Raw genomic sequence first — 18,976 nt, 5'->3', positions numbered from 1 at the left:
AAACGACAATTAAATATGTGAACAAGGTTGTCAGAGTAACACTTGTCATTTACACCGCTTAGGACAGACATTCAAGACTTCCAGAAACACTAATTAAAATTAACAAAAGCTTCTTATCGGAACTTGTCAGAGAGGTATATTTTGTCAGACACTGGAAAACCACAAAGTTCAAGAGTTTTCGCTCTAAGATTTAAATCCAAACCACCTACCAGTAGGCACTAGCGAACTAAGCCCGGACGCTCAGCAACCAACTCATTAAGGTAAGGGATCCCATCCTTTCCGTATAACACAAAATTAAGAAAAAGACATCGTGGAGAACACGGAGTGAATTTTCTGTCAGAAATCAGAAGATATACGAGCAGGAAAAAAGTCTCTCCTCACACACAGCGGAGAACGGTGCAAGCTACTACCAATTGCTTGAGAAGCCCTAAGGATTTATCGGTTCACCAACCTTTTCTTTAACTCAATGTGGATGAAAGCACTCAAAAGGAGAAGAACGTTATGTGGTATTACCTACCTCGGGCCCCAAAGAACCCTGAAGACCCTCAAACAGGACACAGGTGGGCCTTTCTCACCTGGGCCCCGCCGAAGTCGACCGTCCTTACGTAGAGCGCACTTTTCAGCAATACGCCTTCCCATTGGTTGGCTCGGGAGGGACGTCTCAGTCCTATTGGTTACGAGAGCCGCGGTTGGGGCGAGGAGGCGGGAGTTTGGGACTGGTTCTGACAGGCCGGGGGTTTGCGTTCCCAGAGTTCCTATTGGGTTAACACTGCAGGCTCTAAGATGGCGGCAGTGGCAACCTGCGGCAGTGGTGCGGGGACTACTGGGTCTGCAGTGGCGACAGCCAGCAAGAGCAATGTCACCAGTTTCCAGCGGAGGGGTCCTAGAGCCAGCGGGACCAACGACAGCGGCCCTCGACTGGTGTCCATTGCGGGCACGCGACCGTCGGTGCGGAATGGACAGCTGCTGGTATCAACCGGGCTCCCAGCCCTGGACCAACTCTTAGGTCGGTTCAGAGCGGAGATCTGGGCTCAACCGAGGGGAAACTTAGGGAGGGGACCTGTCGGGGAAGCCACTTTGACCCCACATCTCTCTCTGACCTCTAAACCTTCGGAGGAGGAGACAATAGCCTAGTCTGATTGAGGTGGAGGAGAATACGGGTTGTGTGGAGACTTCTGAGTGCTGTTAACTAAACATGTTTTAGTGCCCCCGCTCTCTATTTCGTTCCCTGCTCTCCAACCCCTTTTCAGATTACGGCGGAATTCGTACATGCTTTTTACCCTGAAATGCTTTCTCGTCAAGGGAAGACATTAATTTATGGAGATGAGCTTTCATTCAGGTTACCTCCCTTCTGCTGTCTCCAGGCAGCTCACGGTTTAGACTAACTACAAAAGTTTGTGTAATTGTGGGAGACAGGCTTCATTAGAAGATGGTGGAAAAAAATGATTTCCCCTCTTTGACCGTCAGACTGCCTGTTCTCTGGTTATCAATCTTAAAACATTTTGGCTTTAAGAGAGCGTATATGTTAAAGGCTTATGTTGACACGTAATCCTTATAAAGTATTTAGAGCCTGTCGTTGATACTTAGTCATACTCGTGTCTGCGTTAAATCTGTGTATGTATTTTTTGTTTATTTTTTCTATACACATTTTGCTTCCCAGTATTGATTACTAGTACATTCCATTCGACATCTCTAAATTTAACTCACATTTTAACGAGGAAAGGAAGTCTAGTTCTTAGGCTTTCCTTTAAAATCTCTGGAATTTTTTATGAGAAGCCTGCTGAAGAATATGCTGGTTTCATAGCTATTATATTGAAAGGATTGACCAGATTAGGTTGGTAGGACAGATTTGCTGTGTTAATAAAGCTTCTAGATTAATTTCTATCTGAATGCTGTTTCATTAAAACCCCTCTGTGTTTACATATCATAACTTTTTTCATAGTGTATGATATGTGTCTGTTAAATCTTGTACACTTTCATAAAATATAGCTGTCATTGCTTGTTCTTATAATTCGCCTGACATTTCTTTCGGTTATTTTCCCCTCAAAATAGGCTTTTCATAGGTTTAGTGCAGAGAAAATAAGAAGACAAGCAACCTATGAGAAAGAGTATGGCTTCTTGGTTCTGTCATTTCATTTCCCAGTTATTTTTACATAGGTTTAAGTATTTTTCACTTAATTGTTTCAAGTATATTTTTCTCCTGAGTTGCATGGTACTGTAAACAGAAGTGATTCAAAATATCTAGTTAGCAAATATTTAGTTCACCGTTTTTCCCTTGTGAGCCTCAGTTGATATCCTCTTACATTTGAACTTTAAGTTTGGAAACTATTTGTAGGCCTTACATATTTTTTAATTCAATGGGATATGTAACTTTCGTTTACTTGGTACTAAAACTTTCCAGAGGAAAAGGTTATGTTTTTATTATAATGTCTTCAGTTCCTCATTAGAATAACAAAATGTTCCTAGCATACTTCCTGGCACTTAGTAGGTTCTCAATAAGTTGTTGATTACAAGAAAAATAATGTGTAGGAAAAAACTGAGACAAGAAATTATGAAACATGTAGGATGGAGTTTCATGTTTGAGCTCTAAAACAAATTAAGTGATATGAACAGTCTCACAAAACCAGTGACCATGTGGACTGATCTTTAGGCTTCAAATTTAGTGCTCTGTGCACTAGGCTACAGTTGTCTGAAATTTTTAGGAATTCTTTCCAGGGGTTTTGACCATTTATTGAACCTCGGATTAATGATTTAACTATCATCTCTTAAAGTACCCACCAAAAAGAGAACCCAAAGCACCTTCAATATGTGTTTCTTCAGAGATACAAACTTGAACAGTAACTTTTAAATTTTCCATATTTGCTTGGAATGGGATACTCTAGTAGGGTATTTAAGTGTAACAAGCTTATGCTAAAATTACTGTTCATTAAGATGATAGAAACAGTATTGGTTGTTGAATACTTTGAAATATATTTTGCATGTATGCAGTTAATTCTCAAAGTGCACAAAAGTTGAAGAGGTTATAATATAATTGATTACATCTTGAAAAATAAATATGTCCAGAAGTATTTTAGTTTTAACCTCTTAATGACATTTTTGTATTCTGATTTTCTGTATAAGCAATTTAGACTATGTTATTACTCAAAAATGTTATTTCACTCAAGTTGTGACAAGCCTAATATGACCATATCGTGATAAAAGGTAATGATAATAGGATGTTACGGTGTTAGAATGGTAAGACTATGCTGTAATATTGTGAGTATTGCCTAAATATATTATGTGGTTACTGTGTAACAAGTAAATATTATAGCTTCCATGTAGTACAGTGGGATTTTACTACTGCCGCCATGATGTCATTGTAATTTTAAACATAGATGCAAAATATATTTGAAAGGCATCATACATGCTAATTGTTAGTCATTTGATGATACACTTATACTTAAATTACTTACTCCAAAGTGTTTTACAAATTTGAACATTTTCAATATCTGCATCTTTCAAATGACCTAATATATAATGTTTTTGTTCTGACAACCTAATTTTATTATGAGATATTGATATACATTTCCCAAGTTAGCTACGTTAAAATTTTTTAAATTTTCAGATTATCTAACCCATTTTCTCAGCCTGCCCTTCTGGGATATTTATATTGTTATTTGAGGACACTGTGAAAATAACACTTATATTTTGGAAAAGGAAAGATAGGTATTCCATCAATTGAAGAGGTACTCCATTTCACTTGCAGGGGTTTCTAAAGAAAGATTGTAACAGCTAAAGGATTCTGACAGAATTTCCCCCTGCCTCCCAACTGCATTCCCCATAAAAGGTATACTCCATCTTAGGACCATGTATCTAACCTGAGAGAATTATCCACAACTTCATCCTCCAGAAAAATGCTTAAAGGAAGGGTAACTGCAGATTTGACCTCTGTGCTGTTAAATTTTGATAGTCAGGGGAATGTCGGATAGGGATTTGAGGTAAACAATAGTCTAGGAAGAGTACTCTGAAAGAAGCTTAATGGTAGCAGCCATTTTTTAACATTGATGTCAAAAAGTAAACACTAGTGGGCTTATTTCCTTTATTATGTTAACGTGTATCATGGGATAATATACATTGAGCTTGGACTACGTATTTAACACAATCTTGGTTATGGTATTTTACCAACCAATATAATTAGCGTACATTTAAGAATAATGCATTTTTTATTGCTATGTAAAATTCTTTCATGTGACTTAATCTATAGAACTAGTCATGGTTCCTAGCTTTATTTTGATTCTCATGTTTGCCCAGCCAATAATTGTGTCATAATGAAGAATGTTTCATAACGCTTGGGGAAGAAAAAATAGACTTGTTATCAAAATAAATGCGATTTAATTTGAGGTCCAGCATTAATTAAGTAGTTAAGGCTTTTACTATGAACCAAGGAAACAATATGAACTTGTTTTTTACATTGCATTTTCCCAAAATACTTCTTTATAATTTTAAGCAAAATTATTACCTTTATATAGAGCTCTAGAAAGGAGTGAACATAAATCACTGTTATTTTTCCTGACTTTCATTTCTTTTCCGCTTTAGCTTTCTTTAACATTGAAGAAAGGCTTTCATATGCCTAGCTGTATTCAATTTAGACCCTCTTTTACCCAAAATTTATAGCTTAATGCAGAGGTTTCTACTGGGTGAGGACTGTGGGGGATTGAATGGTTGTTGCTTTAAAAATATTAATTGTAGCTTAATATAATTGTCCTTGACTATTGTAGCAAATTGAAAGGCAACAACAAAAGCCCTTTTCATTGTCTTATGATTTTAAAATCATAAGATTGGAAAAGATCCTGGCATTTAGCAAGATCTTAAATTAATTCTACATATTATTTCTTAAGTATTAAGATATCTTTTCTGGTTTTAAGAAAAAAATGCCTATTTTAAAAGATGTAAAATCTTGATGAAATTAATTCTTTAAAATATCAAGCTTGCTGAGTATCTTTAACCTTTCAAACCTTTATTTTGATTCTCATGTGTGCCCAGCCAATAATTGTGTCATAATTATTGAAGAGTAGTCACGATTCTTTAACCTTTCAACGTCTTATATTCTTTTGTGTACATGAAGTACTCTACTTTTATTTTTAGTAAGCTGTAAGTAAGTGTACATCTTAAAGACATCTAGAAGTAAAACCAAGAGTTTATTTGCTGGCCGCGTGTGGTAGCTCACACCTATAATCCCAGCACTTGGGGAAGCCAAGATGGGTGGATCGCTTGAACCTGGGAGTTTGAGACAAACCTGGGCAACATAGAGAGATCCTGGCTCTTCAGAAAATACAAAAATTACCCAAGCTTGGTGGTGCACACCTCTAGTCCCAGCTACTCAGGAGGCTAATGGGGGAGAATCCCTGAGCCTGGGGAGTTCAAGGCTGCAGTGAGCAGTGATCACACCACTGTACTCCAGCCTGGGTGGCAGTGAGACCCCGTCTCAAAAAAAGAAGAGTTTATTTTGCTTAGTGGCTTAGAAAGTGTGTTGGTAATTTTTCTAAGTTAGGATGAAAGGGGAGAGGAAGTAGTAAACAAGGCCATTTTAGTACTTTTTTGTTTGTTTTCATTACAAAAATAAGATGATTGCTTCCTTACTCTATTACTTATCTGTAATACGTTGTAGTGGACTATTGGGAAAAGATATTTCAATTTTAATTGGGAACTATTAGTGTGAAGTCTGTGTTGCTTTTGGAATTAGATAAAATTACTAATGGATTACTTTAAATTTACTTTAAATTTAAAAGTAAATTAAAAGCCAACTTTCAAAGAATATGTCAGGATACTCTGTTGTTGGTTGGTTGTTTTAGCTTTTTATTTATTTATTGTTTGGTGGGAGCACGGCTACAAACATTCACACTTTTAAGTTAAAATACAGCTAGACCTTCCATTTATCAAGTAAGAGACATCAAAATACCTTATACAAAGGTATCTTGTGGAAATGTTTTGAGATCATGTCTCACTAAACTCAAGTTTAGAATAATAGAGAAATTTTGCTGCTGTATAAATTTTGCATGTGTGTATATATGTATAGGTCAAAATTATTTCTCTTAAAGCACATAGAATAAAAGTTTGATTTTTAAAAGCTTTAAATTAGTTAATAAGTTTAAGTTAGTTAATGTTACATCTTACTTCACACAACTATCCTTCACAATGACCAAACTTTACCAGAGCAAATCTAAATGTGAATCTAGTGAATTTACATGATAGAGCCTTCTTACCTTTTTGTAAAATAAGTTTGAGAAGATATTTGGTTGATAAAAATGTTTTTAATCTGTCCCCATTATGTCTTAATGTTCAGATTTTCTAAACATTAGAATTTTAATACACATAAGACTTTTTAGTCTATGTGGTTGCTCATGCCTGTAATCTCAACACTTTGTGAGGCCAAGGCTGGAGACTAGTTTGTGCCCAGGAGTTCAAAACCAGCCTGAGCAATATAATGAAACCCTGTCTCTACAAAGAATGAAGGAATTAAAAAAGAAAAAGAATTAGCTAGTCATGGTTACATGTTCCTATAATCCCAGCTATTTCAGAGGCTGAGATGGGAGGACCGCTTGAGCCTGGGAGGTTGAAGCTGCAGTGAACCATGATCGCACCACTGCACTCCAGTCTGAGCAACACGACGACACCCTGTCCCCCCACCCACCACAAAAAAAGAGGAATTGCCAAAATGGTAAAGGTAGCCCTTTCTGAGTACCTTTCTGGGCCAGACACCTCTATTTGGTAATCACTTCGTTTAATTGGAAAACTTTTACATGATCTGTTCTCATTGTCCCATAGTGAATGTGAAAAAAATATTTGCTTCTCTGTGTGTCCCAGTGGAGGCCTTATATAAATTCCTTATTTGGGGAGACGTAAACGTAACTCGGGAGATTAGATAAGAAAACTAAATCCTCCCTATGGGAAATAGGTTAAAATAAGAAACTTTTTAATAGTGCCTGCTGTAGCTTAGACACCATAATGTCTCTTGTATGCTTACATCAATTCATCTCCTTATATGTACACAAGAAGGCTATTGGGTAATTAAATGTTTATTTTTGCATTTAAGGGAAAGTAGGAAAGTAAGGAAGTGTGATCTAAGATGTTCAAATGGATAAAAACATTAGTGTAGCACTATAAAATTAAACATTTAGTCTAATCTTATCCCAAAGCAAACCCTTTGTTCTGATCCATTTGTTTGTTTGAGACTGGGCCTCACCTTGTTTCCCCAGGCTGGAGTGCAGTGGCGCGAACACTGCTCACTGCAGCCATGACTTCCCATGCTCAATTGATCCTCCTGCCACAGCCCCCCAAGTAGCTGGGACTACAGGTGCCAGCAGGCCTTGCTAATTTTTGTATTTTTTGTAGAGATGGAGTTTTGCCGTGTTGTCCAGGCTTGTCTCAAACTCTTGAGCTAAAGTGATCTGCTCACCTTGTCCTCCCAAAGTGCTGGGATTATAGCCATGAGCCACCGCACCGAGACCTGATCCTTTTTGATGGCTATCATGATATATATATCAGCTTATGTTTATCTTTTCATCTGAAAATTAAAGTTATCCTATGTAGTCTGATATGACTTCAAATGCTATAATGAAGGAACTTGTCTAAATGTAAACTTATGAGGTCTTGTAAATATATAAACTTAAACATTGAAACATTTAAATATACTAGGTTTTTTCATTATTTCCTTCCTTAAGAGTTTGAAATGTTCTACATATTGTCATAAAATTGATGTTTAGCCTCACTGTAAATCGCTTAGCATAAGTCTTACGTTGCATATTATTCTAGGTGCATGTATGTTACCAGATTTCAAACTGTTTAAAACATAATAGTTATGCTTTTTTTGCAAGGCAAAAAATAAACACTATCAAAGGAACTTTTTTTTTTTTTTGAGACAGAGTCTTGCTCTATGGCCCAGGCTGGAGTGCAGTGGCATGATTTCAGCTCACTGCAACCTATGCCTCCCGGGTTCAAGCGATTCTCCTGCCTCAGCCCTCCTGAGTAGCTGGGATTATAGGAGCAGGCCACCACATCTGGCTAATGGGGTTTTGCCATCTTGGCCAGGATGGTCTCGAACTCATGAGCTTATGTGATCTGCCTACCTTGGCCTCCCAAAGGGCTAGGATTTCAGGTGTGAGCCACCGTACCCAGCCTATCAAAGGAACTTTTGTTACTAAGTTTTTCTACATGACAAATGTGACTACAAAACATTTTTGTGGAAAGTTCTTTATTGGTGTTCTAAATGTTTCTTTCAGATTTGTATACAAAAACCAAACAATTAACATTGACTCCAGTTGTCCAACAACTTAGAGTATTTTTTATTTTATGGAGTCTTACTCTGTCGCCCAGGCTGGAGTGCAGTGGTGCGATCTCAGCTCACTGCAACCTCCCTCTCCTGGGTTCAAGCAATTCTCCCTCCTCAGCCTCCCAAGTAGCCGGGACTACAGGCGCCCACCACCATGCCTGGCTAATTTTTTTTGTATTAAAATTTTAGTGGAGACTGGATTTCACTATATTGGCCAGGCTGGTCTCGAACTCCTGACCTCATGATCCACCCGTCTCGGCCTCCCAAAGTGCTGGGATTACAGGCTTGAGCCACCGCACCTAGCCTAACTTTGAGTATTTTTTAAATTATACTTTAAATACGTTTCTATTCTTTGATATTCAGTTTTTAAATTTTTAAGTGAATTTGTATTTGAGACATTAATCAAAATGGTACTAGTTTTACAAATGGAGTGAAGAGCAAAGTATTAGTACTCAAATGTCTTAGTGTAGTTTTAAGTTCTTTATTATTATTATTTTTTTTTTTTGAGACAGAGTTCCACTCTTGTTGCCCAGACTGCAGTTCAATGGTGCAATGGATTACAGGCATGCACCACCATGCCCATCTACTTTTGTATTTTTAGTAGAGACGGGGTTTCTCCATGTTGGTCAGGCTGGTCTCAAACTCCCGACTTCAGATGATCCGCCTGCCTCGGCCTCCCAAAGTACTGGGATTACAGGTGTGTGCCACTGCGCCTAGCCTTAAAATTAATTTTAAATTGATTTTAATGATTCACCATTTGAATTATATATTTCATGATTGTATTACCATAAATCAGATTTTTTTTTTTTTTCTGAGACAGAGTCTCACTCTATTGCCCAGGCTGGAGTGCAGTGGTGCAGTCTCAACTGACAGCAACCTGACCTCCCAGGTTTAAAAAATTCTCGTGTCTCAGGTTGGGCACGGTGACTCGCGCCTGTAATCCCACCACTTTGTTAAGTCCAGGCAGGCGAATCATGAGGTTAGGAGTTCGAGACCAGCCTGGCCAACATAGTGAAACCCCGTCTCTACTAAAAATACAAAAAATTAGTTGGGTATAGTGGCAGGCGCCTGTAATCCCAGCTACTCTGGAGGCTGAGGCAGAAGAATCACTTGAACCCAGGAGGCAGAGGTTGCAGTGAGCCGAGATCGTGCCAATGCTCTCCAGCCTGGGCGACAGAGTGAGACTCTGTCTCAAAAATAAATAAATAAATAAAAAATTCCCGTTTCTCAGCCTCCTAAGTAGCTGGGATTACAGGCATGTGCCACCACATGCAGCAGATTTTTTTGTATTTTTAGTACAGACAGGGTTTCACCATGTTGTCCAGGCTGGTTTTGAACCCCTGACCTCAAGTGATCCGCCCACTTCAGTCTAGCAAAGTGCTAGGATTACAGGCCTGAGCCACTGTGCCCGGCCTAATTCAGATATTTAAAAGAACACTGGTCTAGTAATACTGAAAATGTATTTTGTGATGATGATCTTTTTTTGTTTGAAATGGCAAATACGTTCCTTTTAAATTGTAAATGTTTTTAGAGCATGTCCAGACTTTGTGTATATTATTCATAATAAAGAAGAATTAGCTTTAATTATCAATTCTTTACTCAAAGTCTTACTAAATTTGAAGATAAATATTAATGTGACATTTCTATAATCTTCTCTATGTTTACTACTTCTGTAGTAAAGTTATTGTGCACATTTAAGTCTTGAGTATTGAGTTAATTTATTAACAAGTGCTAAATATAACATTATTGGAGTGCTTAACCACAGTTATGTTGAATGCTGTATAGTTCTATCATAGAAGAAAGGAGGATAGCACAGTATATTATGGAAGTAACTGTAGGCCGGGCATGGTGGCTTTCGCCTATAATCCCAGCACTTTTGGAGCCCAAGGCAGGTGGATCACATGAGGTCAGGAGTTCGAGACCAGCCTGACCAACATGGTAAAACCCCATCTCTACTAAAAATACAAAAATTAGTTGGACGTGGTGGCGGGCACCTGTAATCCCAGCTACTCAGGAGGCTGAGGCAAGAGAATCACTTGAACTCAGGATGGGGAGGTTGCAGTGAGCCGAGCAGAGATCGTGCCACTGCACCCCAGTGTGGGCGACAGATCGAGACTCCATCTCAAAAAAAAAGTAATTTTAATGTGTAGTGTGTAATTACATATAATATGTAATTATTTTATAATAGCACCTTGAGCACAGTACTGCAAAGGCAATTAAAATGTTGTTCACAACTGCAGTTTTAAAGTTACTGAAGTGCCTTTCCTTCATAAAGCCTAACTTTTATGTTAAAGATAATGGAAAAGGTAAATTAATTTTCTTCTGGTTTTGTTTCATTTCCAGGTGGAGGTTTAGCCATTGGAACAGTTCTTCTAATTGGTTAGTACAAAATACATGCTTTGCTCTCCTCTATCGCTGTTTTCTGTTGTGCATAATCATTTTATCCAATTCCCATTCCAAAATTATTTAAATCACTAACACGACAGAACTTAAGATAAATTAGAGAGGAATTGACTTAAGTTCTATTTTAAATTCTAATGTTGATCTGAAATTGAAATAAATTAGGCAAATATATCTGAACATGTAGCTCTTATAACTTAAAAATGTTTGCAGTGCATTGTGCTCCATTTTTTAAAAAAGACTAAAATTAATGTGAATTGATTTTTTTGGAGAATCTCAGTATTTAAAGTGGGATTATTACAGGGATCAGTTTGGGAAATTGAAATACTAAGTCCATCGTATATATCACATCATTTTGTCATTATCTTTTTATTGAAACACAAGTAACGATTTAGTAAATCATATTTTAGTTCATCTTTAAAGTGACAAGAGTCCTTATTTAAGTGTATAACCATAATTGCCTGCCTTCTTTTTTAGTGTATATAGGTAACAGAATCTTGGAATTGAAATAAAGCTTGTCAGTTATATAATCAAAGCAGCCATATTAATATTTAATTCATGTATCTGTAACATATCTGTTGTTCCTATTTTTGTCCTCTGATATAATACCGATTGAATTTACATAGTTTTTCACATGACACCCTTAAAATATTTGAAAATACTTATTTTTTCATCTCAAATATTCTCCAAACTAAATAGACATCATTCCTTAACCTGGTTTTATATGTTAGGGTTTTCACACACCTCACTGTTCTGATTGTTCTTTTTATGCACCTTCTAGTCTGGCATTCATTGCCTCTTGAACCATGCCCCGACCTAAATATAACATTCCAAATGTAATATGACCTGAACTCACCATACTGGGACTATAAAATAAACATGTTAATCTAGACAAAGTTATTAGTGCCAGGCACCAAAACATGACTTTATATTTATTGACCCCTAAGGTAACAAAAAAGTAAGTATTTTGGAAGAAATTGCCCCAAGTGTGAGTAAAATACAAAGTGGTGATGCTTAAAATTTGGCGTGTATATAAGAATTTGTCTAGTAAAGGAAAACGTTATATAGAACATTTTATTCCTCATCTATGCTGGATAATTGAAGAGTAATAATAGTAGTAGTGAGAGCTGCCTTTTATTTAACTCCTACTGTTGGTCATGTATTGTACAAAATGCATTATGTGTTTTTTTGTTTTGTTTTTTTTTTACTTAATACAACAACCTCATAAGATGCTAAATATACTTCATGTTATCTCCCTTTTATACATGAGGAAATGAGGCTCACAGGGATGGGGTAGTTTTCCCAGTATTCTGTAGTTAATCTGAGAACCAGAACTTGAATTCTGTGTGACTCCAAAACCCATTTTTTTTGTAACTGTGCTCTAAAGTTTTTCACGTTTTGTTTAATAGTGATAAACAGTAAAATAGGAATTGCATCCCTTTTTAGATTATTACAGTTTCAAGTAGTAAAGTAAAACACATTTATGGAGATTTTTTCTTTTGATGAATTTTCAAATTTCTCAACATGAAGGAATCCTTTATAAATTAATGCACAATAAGGATCAAAGTCGCAGCACTATGAAAATCCTTATTTCACATGATCGGTATTTCTCCATTCCAGTCAAAAAATTTTGTCTTTAAAATAGAAATCAATATATAGGGAGTGCTAAAAACATCTTCAGGTGTACAGTATTTGTTAGATCAGTTTATATAGTTGTAGCATATTGCTATTAAAAATGTAATATATTAATTTTCTGAAACTATACCATTTAATCATTTCGGCCGTGTGTTCTCTCTCCTCAGCCATTAATTTCCTTGTTGGCTCTTGACTGCGAAGTATCTGCCAACTTCTTACCAGTCATTTACTTTCATCAATACAATATAATCTTCTGGAAATTTACCTAGAATTTAGTGCCTGAGTATCCAGACAGTAGACAATTTTTAATAAAAGCTAAGTAAAGTATGTCTTATGAGATACTTATGTCACCCATGAGTCATTAAAGTACTATTTAAGGACTTTGAAGACAGCATTATTCCTAATACTACATGTAAGAGAAAAAAATAACCTGTGATCAAGAAATTCTAGAAATGATTATCTCAGTTACATTTTTAAGAATGTAACTTATGGTAAATAAAGAATGTCTGAAGGTGTTTATTGAGAAAATTATCTACATGTTTGGTATAAATACATAAAATATAAAAACGGTGTGTAAGAAAGATTAGGTTGCTTTTTCAAAACCTCAGGCTCCGTCCCTTGAAATTATAGTGTCCTGGGTATTCCACCCAAATATTTCTATGTAAGTAATATATATGGGAGCGTTTCACACTTTGCTTTATCTACTTAATACATCTTAGACCTCAATTTATGTACATTTATATAGATGTACTACTTCATTCTTGTTAACAACTGCGTAGGATTTTATTGTATAGATGTGCCATAATTTTTTGTAGTAGTTCTCTACTGAAAAATTTAAATTAATTCCATCTTTTTCTATTATTAACAATGCTATTGTGCATAATCTTGTGTGTAACCTTTGCACACATATGTAAATATTTGTAGAAAAAACTCTAATTTATAGACTTGCATCATTGCGGCATGTTAAATTTTGTTAGCTATTATTAGATTGCTCTCCCAAAAGGTTATACTGTCATATGCTTCATCCAACAATTATATCAGTTTACCCTAATCTCACCCTTGACAACTCTTGTATATTATCAAACATTTTATTTACCAATCCAATTACATTAGATTAGCAGATGAAGTTCTCCACTTTTCTTTTTTTTTTAGAGATGAGTCTTGCTCTGTTTCCCAGGGTGGACGGCAACGGCATGATCGTAGCTCACTGCAGCCTCCAACTCCTGGGCTTATGTAGTCCTCCCTTCTCAGCCTCCTGAGTAGCTGGGACAGCATTCACACCACCATGCCCTGCTATTTTTTTATTTTTATTAAAATAAAAAATTATTTTTAATTTTTTATTAATAACAGCCCAGGCTGTTATTAAACTTCAGGCCTCAAGCAGTCCTCCTGCCTCTGCCCCCCCAAAGTGCTGGGATTATTGGTGTGAGCCACTGCATCTGGCCCCAGTTCTCCACTTTTCCTCATTCCCAAGTCTATGTGACTTGTACAATGAATTAAATCCACTTGAAGATATGGAAGCATAGTTTCAAAATATAAAAATATGAGGATTTTAGTTTAGTGTTTAGCAGCCTAGGGTATTACTATATTGCTCATCACTGAAAGACTTTTTTAATTCCAGAAGTAAAAGAAAATTAAAACATGAAGATTATTTGCATTAATAATATTTTACTATAGATTTCCAACTTTTTAACCATTTTCTCATGAAATAGTTTATTCATTTACCAAGGCAGTTTTATGTAGAAGCGTGTACCTGTGCATGAGTGTGGGCTTTCAGAGTACTGTATTTACAGCTTCAGTAGCAATTTAACTATGGAAACTAGAGCTAATGAACACTGCCAGAAAAACCTAAAATAAGTCCACTTTAGACCTTCTGAATAAAGCAAAATAAATATATATGAACAGATGAAAGGAAATTCTCTGAGGAATAAATTGAAGAACTAAGGGACTCCACTGTGTACTTCAAAAATGTAAGATGGTTGTCAATTAATAAAACAAAAAATCAAAGATAGATTTTTCTTAAAATATTTAATGCTTAAGTACTGGAATAGGCTTTGAGATGTTTTATCTATGTTTTCTGACAGTCTGTTACATGGGTAAATGTGGAACAGCTTAAAAGTTTCAAAAGTTAATTGATAGCGTAAATATTTAGAGTTTACACAGTCTCTTTAAAGAATATTTGTAAAGATATTGAGCATCAAAAAGGTTTGATAGAAGTTATCACCTATTAAAATTATAGGTGACATTTATCAATGTATTATTTTTAAAATAATCTTTTACATTAATTACATAATTTTAGTTCTAGACCTGGAAGATAAATGATACACTTTTGGACCATGAAACCTATTATCGGTGTACTTTTGTATTAATTTTTTCTGTGTAACAATATTAACACAAATTTTACAGTTTATAAAAACACAGATTTATTTATGTCATAGTTTCTATAAGTCAGGAATCTAGGCACACTTCCACAGAGTCCTCAGCAAGCCTGCAATATAGGTGTCAGCCAGGGCTGAGTTCTCATCTGAAGGCTTCACAAGGGAACTATCTGCTTTCAAGCTCATGTGGTTGTTCGCAACATTCAGCTCCTTGCTGATTGGCAGCCAGAGGCTGCCTTCTCCATAGGACATCTCACAAGATGGTGTCTTATTGCTTCAAAACCAAGAAGAGAGAATGTCCCTCAGCAAAATGTTATAGGTTTTTGTAACGGAAATGACATCCCATCACCTTTGCCATAATCTCTTCGTTAGAAGCAAGTTCCACATTCTGCTGCAATCAAGAGGAAGAGATACAAAAAGGCATGAATACCAGGAGACAGGAATCATAGGGACCACCTTAGAATGTGTTCACCACACTTTTCATAATTTTAATTCATATTATTTCCTGTAATAGCAAAAACTAAGCAGTCTCAATAGTCCTCTCACAGGATATTACAGTATTTCTTGTCAGTCATCTAAAACCTTTCTGAATTTGCTGAACTATATTTTTCTTCTACATCATGCAATAAATTCTGAGCTAACCAGCCAGGGCAATATGGCAAAACCCTGTTTCTACAAAAAAATATAAATATTTACTGGGTGTGGTGGCATGTACCTGTAGTCCCAGCTACTCAGGAGGCTGAGGTGGGAGGAGTGATTGAGCAAGAGAGGTTGAAGCTGCAGTGATCATGCCACTGGACTCCAGCCTGGGTGATAGAGCAAAACCCTGTCTCAAAAAGAAAATAAAAATTCTGAGCTTTTTTCTATGCAGGAATTGGCAAACTACAGCCTGCTAGCTGGTCACCTAGTTTTGTAAATAAAATTATATTAGAATACAGCCGTGCTTATTCATGTGCACATTGTCTACAGCTTCTTTTGTGCCACAAGGACAGAATTGATTAGTTGTAACAGAAACTGTATGAATCACAAGTCCTAAAATACTTGCTTTCTGATTCCTTAAGAAAAATTTTGCTGACCGCTGTTTTGTGTTACTATATTTGATATTCTACTAAACTTGCTTGAGAGTAGTACAACTTCATTAAAGGACTGAAATAGGACAACTGGTATCAGTCCTTTAGTAGAGCCACCTGACCTTTAGTCCTGAAGAATTTAAGCTCTTACAATGTGTTCAGCATTCTTAGGCAAGATCAATCTCTGGATGTTGGTTGCATATGGCATAACTAGGAACAGTACATATATAACATGCAGATATAAGAAGTATGAAAAAGACTTAAATTGAATCAAAGTATAGGTAGAAAGAAGTGATGAAGAGAAAAAATTGCTCATATGGAAAACTGTTAATCAGTACACAGTAGAGGATATCAACAGAGCATGCTTATGTAATAACTAGGTCCTTCTAAAGTAGAGAGAGTACATATTTAGGACTAGTGAGAAGGTAAGTTTGGCCTTCTTCCCCTGGATCTCTTGCTTCAACTACCTACTTGTAGAATTCACACTGTAAGACTTAGAACCCTTATACCAGTTCCCAGAACAATAGTGTATAAAGACTAGGCTGTATACCTGTTACCCACTCCTAGGATTTTTGTTTGTTTAACTTTATGGCCAGCCAAATCTATCATGCTTCACCTCCTCATTATCTTTGGTCATTATCTAAAACCAAATTAAGACCAAATCTAATTAAGCTGTTCCAGTGGTCTTATCTTTTATGTCTATACTACTACGTATTTTTCTCTTTAAACTCAGTTTCCTATTTCCTTCTTTTCCTGACCTTTTCAGTTTGCCCTCTATAACACCTGTTTCATGTAAAATAAACTCTGATATCCTAAAATCTTATCCTTAAATATTTTGTTGAAACATTTAACATTTATTGAGGATTTACTGTGTGCTGGGCAACATGCTAAGCCGTTGACATGTATTGTATCACATAATTTCACAACAATGAGAGATAGTGTCTTTATAGGTAATGAAATTGAAGCTTTGAGAGAAGCCAAGTAACTTGCCCAAGATCACATATATAGCAGCTGAGATTCACAATGAAATTTCTCATTTTATACTAAAACATGATAACTTATCTTAAAAAATCCCTTCTGGCGCTGTTCCACCTTCTATATCATGTCGTTGCTGCCATATATTGACTTCTTAGTTGTTTTTATTATTTATTAGAGACTATCGTGATCTCTAACGTCAAGTAAGCTTTCAACACTGGCCAGAAAACTTTTGTATAAATCTGGTCACCTCTTTTTTATTTTCAGTAATCTCAGTGGCCTTTTAAACCTTCAGACATCTAACATAGTCTTCAAAAATCTAACATAGTATACTACTGTGAAGACATCAAACAAGATGTCTTCAAACATCTAACATAGTATACTACTTTATCTTAATCCTCTGGAATCACTTACAGTTATGTCACACAGAAAAAAATAGAGTTTTATCAAATGAGAACTCACCCAAGTTCCTAAAATCAATCCTCAAAACTTACCTCTATTCACAAATGCAAAGATATACTATACCTTCTACTATTTGAGAATCATCTTTCATCTGTACTTTAAATTTCATCTCATTCTAACTTTCTGAGGACCTAGCAATATCAATTTCCCTTCTCTCCTTATCTTTAATCTCTTCCACTGTGTTAATTCTTTTCAGTGTGTACTTTATACTCAAATCTATTTTTAAGCTTTATTTAAAAACAAGGGGGACAACATATTCCCTCTTAACCCTACCCCTTTCTCCACTATTGCTTTTTCTCTTCGCTTTCATAGCCAAACCTCTTGTGTAGTCTGTACTTACATATTTTGTAATATTTCAGTCATTCCTCAATCTACCTCAAATACTACCATTTCACTGAAACCACCTTAATGACTTTCTCCCTGCTAAACCTAGAAGATACTTCTCAGCCCTCTTCCTTTTTAATCTGTGTTACACTTGATGTTGTTAATCACTCCTTTCTTGAAGTACTCCCTTCCTTCCTTCTGTTGTAATGTTCTGTTCTGATTTTCCTTTTTTTTTTTTTTCTTTGAGATGGAGTCTCACTCTGTTGCCCAGGCTGGAGGGCAGCTGTGCAATTTCGGCTCACTGCAAGCTCCGCCTTCCGGATTCACGCCATTCTTCTGCCTCAGCCTCCCGAGTAGCTGAGACCACAGGCGCCTGCCACCACGCCCGGCTAATTTTTTGTATTTTTAGTAGAGACGGGATTTCACCGTGTTAGCCAGGATGGTCTTGATCTCCTGACCTTGTGATCCGCCTGCCTCGGCCTCGCAAAGTGCTGAGATTTCATTCTGCTTATGTTTTTAAAGATTCCTTTGGCTTTATTTTAAATAATGGTATCCTGTTCCCTCTTCTAGTGCTACATATTCTCCTGAAAGGTCTCAGTCCCTGCCATAACTGGAATGACCAGGGAATAAAAATAATCAGTAATCTCCAGACATTGCTATATATATAGGATACATAGAGAAATGCAGAGAGCATATTTAACCCCCTATTCAACATTTCCTCCTGAATATCTTACAGACATCTCAAAATCAATGTGTTTGAAGCTTTCTCTACCTCCAAATTCTGCTCCATTCTTCAATATCTGTTTCTCTTCCTATGGACTCTGGATTATGGAATCTAACAGGTGACACATGCCAGAGACCTGAGTGATACGCTTGTCTCTCCTACATCCAGAAAACATTAAATCCTAATGACTTGTATCCTTTAAATACTGTGTTAATTTTTTCTATTCTTCAACCTTACTGCCACTACCCCACTTCAGGCCATAATCAATAACCCCCATTGAAACTAGTATAACAGGTATTTCCCTTGCTTCAGTTCAATATCATAATGTTGCCAGAATGCACTTTCTAATGTGAAAAGCTAATCATAATATATCTTGACTTAAGACCTTTTTGTGCTCCTTGTTGATCTTAACATAAGATCTAAGCTCCTTAACTTCTGACTATAAGGCCTTTAACAATCTGCCACTGCTGATTCACTTTAGCTTTATCTCTTATCATCCTCTCACTGTCCTTCCTCATACTTTGTATTTATCATTCTGAGCTTTTAATTCCATTCTCTCTTCTCTCTAGACCTTTGCTTATGTTCTTTCTTGCTGCCTTTTATTTTCCTCTTAATTGTTTTTGAGGTCTCTACTTAGCCATCTGTTCCAGAAAGTTTTCCTTAACTGCTGCTTTCCCTTTACCTACTAGACTCAGTTTTC

The 18,976-nt window shown here is 36.3% G+C and overlaps 1 protein-coding gene across 2 annotated transcripts in view; it reads left to right on the top strand.

The window, feature by feature from the left end:
* The first annotated feature begins 725 nt into the window (after nt 1–725).
* ELP4 (elongator acetyltransferase complex subunit 4) overlaps nt 726–18,976 on the top strand; it is a 277,473-nt gene continuing 259,222 nt past the window's right edge. Inside the window, exons 1-2 of one of the 2 annotated variants that reach the window (XM_017885757.1) lie at nt 726–1,006; nt 10,652–10,687. In XM_017885757.1, the coding sequence (XP_017741246.1) occupies nt 784–1,006; nt 10,652–10,687 (259 nt within the window). In that variant the 5' untranslated portion in view covers nt 726–783. The remainder of the gene's footprint in view (nt 1,007–10,651; nt 10,688–18,976) is intronic. The other variant, XM_017885758.1, reaches the window with a different exon arrangement.

Source organism: Rhinopithecus bieti, unplaced genomic scaffold, assembly GCF_001698545.2.
Source record: "Rhinopithecus bieti isolate Rb0 unplaced genomic scaffold, ASM169854v2 scaffold_13558, whole genome shotgun sequence".
Lineage (NCBI taxonomy): Eukaryota > Metazoa > Chordata > Mammalia > Primates > Cercopithecidae > Rhinopithecus > Rhinopithecus bieti.
Note: the sequence above shows the minus strand (reverse complement) of the source record. Positions and strands in the feature narration are given on the sequence as shown.